The 5,000-nt window shown below is 48.6% G+C and overlaps 1 protein-coding gene across 4 annotated transcripts in view; it reads right to left on the bottom strand.

Annotated features, from left to right (window-relative positions):
- caln1 (calneuron 1) overlaps positions 1 to 5,000 on the bottom strand; it is a 91,902-nt gene that overhangs the window by 47,412 nt on the left and 39,490 nt on the right. For 3 of the 4 annotated variants that reach the window (XM_054743344.2, XM_015950726.3, XM_015950725.3), the window contains exon 3: positions 1 to 48. This exon is cut by the window's left edge and continues 96 nt beyond it. The exons of the other annotated variant lie outside the window; for it this stretch is intronic. In XM_054743344.2, coding sequence (XP_054599319.1) covers positions 1 to 48 — 48 coding nt within the window. The remainder of the gene's footprint in view (positions 49 to 5,000) is intronic. 4 annotated transcript variants of the gene reach the window in all.

The following is a 5,000-nucleotide window of genomic DNA, read 5'->3' as shown; positions in this document are numbered from 1 at the left end:
TGAACCCGTTTCCGTCCCGATCCAGAACCTTAAACGCCTCCCGGATCTCTGCCAAGGTAAACAGGACATCCACTCAGCATCCGTGAGCACTCGTCCTTCCTGCCTGCAGCAAATCTTCATGTAAACATTCACCCGTTCGCTGCTCTAGAGGGACGGCTGCTGCTGCAGCGCTGTCCTCCTGGTTCATCACCCTTCTAAGGGATCTCCGGGCAGAACCGGCCCTGCACCCCCGTCTCCACATCAGATCACTTATTTTCTACACCTGCTTTCACAGCTTCCACAGGGCCAAACACAGCCCTTTAATGGGTTTGCTTCTTTTTCCATATTTCACTAAACATCAACGTCCCAGTCAGGGAGCAGAGGACGGTTTTCTGTCTGCTCTAGACGAGAGGCCCTCCGGAGAGAGATGACTTCATAAACGATCACTACAACCGCAAAAGCCACCAAAGTTAGAAATGAAAACATTTCTTTCAGGTTTTCTATCCTCCGATAGGCCTTGTTCCTCAGAAACCTCCAACAGAAAACAGCAGGTATCCAACCGTCTGAGCGAGGGTCCCGAAGGGCTGCAGACGCAACGACTCTCCGGGTTTGGGATTTACGAAAAAACCTCTGTGGGAAATTTTTCTTCTGCTTCCTCCCGATCCTCGCTGCAGGTTGGATATTTATCAATAATGAGAAGAAAATAACAAATTGATTGGAAGAAAACTAATAAAAAGGAGGAAGAGAAGCGACGGGCCCCAGGGACGTCTTCCTCTTTAACTTCTATTGGGGACAGAGTCCGGAGAATTCCGGGCTGGTACCGGACGAGTCCATCAGAATCCTGGAGGCTCCACGGATGTTAAGCAGGCGCCGTGCATGATGAATTATGGTGGACAAAAGCAACGATGGGTGGAAACGTTCTCCTGCCTTCTGGAGTTGTGGCTTAGGGGGTGGAGCCTAAAGAAAGGGGGCTGGACCTTTGAATTGTGTCTTTTCAAAATGAAGCTCGTGGCTACACAACGTTTTTCCAGGAACACCTGCCACGCCTTTAAATTAAAGATGGCCGCCACATCTGACCAACACAAGTCGGTGTGTTTTACAGATGTTGAGTGAAAACTTGGTGTGTGTGTGGTCGAGTCGACATTAAAACCATGTCAGAGCAAACACACGTCACCGAGATCCTCACGGTTGGAGTTGAACCTCGTCTCATCACCACGCTGACCTGGCGCTCGCTGGGCTTTGGCTTCACCTGCAGAGCATCGTGGGCTGTGGACACATCCGACTCAGCCGACTCGCTTTAAACACCTCAGCTAGTCCACCGGCGGCTCGCTGAGGTCGAGTCATCGGTTAAGAGTCTGCTGGCTTCCCTGTGCTCTAATAAACACAGATGTCATCAGTGAGCCGAGCCGAGCCGAGCCGAGCCGGGCCGGGTGAGAAAAGAGAGCATCTGGTGTGTGTTTTAAATTAGGGGTGGGATGCGACTTCTCTAAAGAACACGATGACTGCATAACGTGCATGAGCACGATGCTGAACGCTGAATAATTACAGAGACGAGAGTGGAATAGATCAACTCCATCCTGCCTGCACAGCAGAGGCGGGGGTGTTAATAAAGCTTTTTACTCAGCAGAATGCTAAACACACACGAGTGCAACGCGTACCGTCCGTAAACGTGGACGGGTACTACAGAAGAAAACTGAGGTGAGCCAAACCCATAAGGTGCAAGCTGAGAGTAAAAACGCCTTTAATCCCGTTCTCTGGTCGGTGGCGCGGAGCTCGCAGCCATTTGCACGTTTCTCCTCTGAGCAGCAATGACTCAGAAAAGACCAGAGCTCTCAGGGCTCACGAGAGGAGAGCGAGGCGCGTTTTAACGTTTCTCACTCAGACAAACGATCAGAGTTCCTCGGTACTTTGTCCTGTTTTAGTTCACGCCTTTTTCACCTGAAGTGTGTATGAATTCATGCTCGTCACGGGTGTAGTCGACTGAAAAACCATTTTTAATGATTATTTCTGATTCCAACAGGTCACTCTGAGTGTTTCATGCAGGCTGAACATGAGAATAGTCTCCTACACCTATCTCCTGCAGTAGCTGCTGACAGAAAACAGACGGTGAAACTCTAGGATAGAAAATCCTGACAGATCTACGTCACCCTGTCACTAACATTCATGGACTCACCCATCTGGACTCACGACGGGGAAGGCTGTTGTTGGTTTAGCGTCCAGGAAACAGCAGAGAACGTCTCTGCTAGTAGAAGCTAACTGTTAGCATTGGCTACTCCACCACACAGCAGAACTCCTCCAGGCTCGTGTTATTGGTGGAGATAAAACATCAACGTTGCAGAGCAAACAGAGTCCGTGTTGCTGTTAGCCAATCAGAGGAGAGATGTCCACATATCAGGAAGTAAGACTGCAGATCCTGCCATCTGAAGCTTTCTTCTGATCTTCTAGATGCTGAAACAGGAGCACCAGAGCGTCCGGTACCCAGAGAACGACTCCTACTAGAGACGCTGCAGAAGTGTTAAATACGTAAGTGAACCACGCCTAACTGGGTTCCCAACATCAGCAAAACCAGAGAAATGATAGTGGACTACCGGAAACGACCAGTCAGGGAACACCAACCCATCCGCATCAACGGGGTCGAGGTCGAAAGGGTCAGCAGCTTCAAGTTCCTTGGAGTCAACATCACTGAGGACTTCTCCTGGACCCTTCACACAGACACTACTATCAAGAAAGCTCGCCAGCGGCTTTACTTGCTGAGGAGGCTGAGGAAGTTTGGCGTGAGCGCCTGCTTCATCTCAAATTTCTACAGGTGTGCAATTGAGAGCTTGCTGACGAGCTGCATCACAGTGTGGTACGGAAGCTGCTCTGCCAGCAGCCGTAAATCACTACAGAGGGTGGTGAAAGCAGCAGAGCACATCACTGGCATGAGGCTTCCTGCCATTCAGGACATTTATCTCCAACGATGCCTCCGGAAAGCACACAGCATCATCAAGGACCACAGCCACCCGGCACATCAGCTGTTCTCCTTGTTACCATCTGGCAGACGTTACAGGAGTCTGTCTGCTCGGACTACAAGACTTAAAAACAGTTTCTATCATCAAGCCATACGACACCTCAACCACAACACCTAAACACACACAACACAGGACTCAGAAGCTACCCTGCAGCTTCACAAGTACTATATTTAATCCGTACTGGTCACTTCACTTTATTGTTATTGTAATTTATATCCAAAGTGCAACACTGTAATCTATATCCTGCATAATTTATATCCTGCAATACTGTAATTTATATCTAAATTGCAATACTGTAATTTTCTGCAGCTCATTCCTGTGCAATATCCCATCTGCCCTCCCGTCATATTTCTTTTCAGGATTTTCTTTATTGGCACATATATATTTAGTCATCTTTTCCCTTTTACCATGTCTCTCTAATATTTTGCTCCTTACTATATTTTTTTGCTTTTTTTTATTATATTTTTATTATATTTTATTATATTTTCTCCTGTATCATGTTGCTGAGAGGCCGCTGCTCGTCATACACGTTTCATTGCAATGTTGACCCTGTGCTAACTTGCATATGACAAATAAACTAAAACTGAACTGAACTGAACTGAGTTGAGTTGGCCGTGCCCGGGCTGATGATTACTCTGTGACACGCAGACTCGGGCTATCATCACTGAGAGCCGCTGTGATAAACAGACCTGTTCACACCTTTTACACCAGGCTCCTTCTACATACTGTAAATAACACTTATGATCATTCTTCACCGCCATCCCCGTCAGCACACTAAATGTCAGTCTGAACCAAAACTCAGTCGCTGAGACGTAAGCTCATCAATCAGCTAATTATTAGCCGCGCCGCCAAACCAGCTGGATCGGCCGAGCGTAAACGGAGCGTGAACTCTGAATCGTGCGTTGAGCGCCTAATCCAGACAACGAGAAGTGTCTGAAAACCAGAGTGAAGGTGCTTCTGGAACAGAGTGGACCATCTTCATCATCACTGCCGGCAGCATCAGCAGCTCCGTTTCACAGCCAACATTTTCCTCACAGAGAAACTAAAGGAGCCACATCAGCAGCTTTCTGGTTGTCATGCAGTGAAACGAGCGTTTCGTACATCTAGCGGTGACTCCGGCTTCTGTCGAGCGCTTCCCTCCGTCTGGAGCGCTCTGCATCAGAACAATGGCACCAGTCTCTCTGGTCATCTAACTCGGGGAACAAATCCACCCAGACTCACGGCTGCTGTCCATCTAGCAGCTGATTGGTGGTCCTCAGATGGACAAACACAAATCTGTTGGAGGTTTTCTTTCAGGAGGAAACAAACCTGCAAACATTTTATCCTCTTGTTGTTTACAGCTCAGACTGTCCGGGTCTGTTTTAGTAAAAGCAGCCACGTTTGACCGCCAGCTGCTTTTAAAGTCTTTTATTCCGTTGGACGATGAGGACGAGTGACCGACTCTCTCGTTTCACCTGAACCGGTTTATTCAGGTGATGCTGCCGCCACGGTGCGTCCCTTCCCTGTGCTGTGGTGGCGTGGAGGGGCGAGGTGATGTTGCACCACTGATGTCGCCAAGCTTCATGCAACTCGTTACCGTCTGGAGTCAACCCAGTTCAGGATGACTGGTGCAGCGACTGGTTCATTCACACCCAAGTGATGACCACTGGTTTTATTTTAATGGTACCATAAAGAAAAAACGGCGTAGCTTCATCATTTCAACATGAAAGGATATTAGTTTAAACTTGTGACGTGGAGGCCCGGAACGACGCACCTTTGGTTTGAAACGAGGTTTTAGAGCTTTCATTTCCTCGGTCGTCAAACGTGTTATTAAAACGGATGTTTCAGCGGGCTTGTTCGAGTTGAGCAGCGTCTCTCACACACACACACACCCACACACACACCCACACCCACACCCACACCCACACCCCCACACCCACACCCACACCCACACACACACACACTTCCATCTATATGATCCAGGTATCTTCATTATTCCTCCGGTCCTGGAGGTTTCCCTCTCGGCTCTCC

Source organism: Nothobranchius furzeri, chromosome 13 (assembly GCF_043380555.1).
Source record: "Nothobranchius furzeri strain GRZ-AD chromosome 13, NfurGRZ-RIMD1, whole genome shotgun sequence".
Classification (NCBI taxonomy): domain Eukaryota; kingdom Metazoa; phylum Chordata; class Actinopteri; order Cyprinodontiformes; family Nothobranchiidae; genus Nothobranchius; species Nothobranchius furzeri.
The sequence above is the reverse complement of the archived record's forward strand: the minus strand, read 5'-3'. Positions and strand labels throughout refer to the sequence as shown.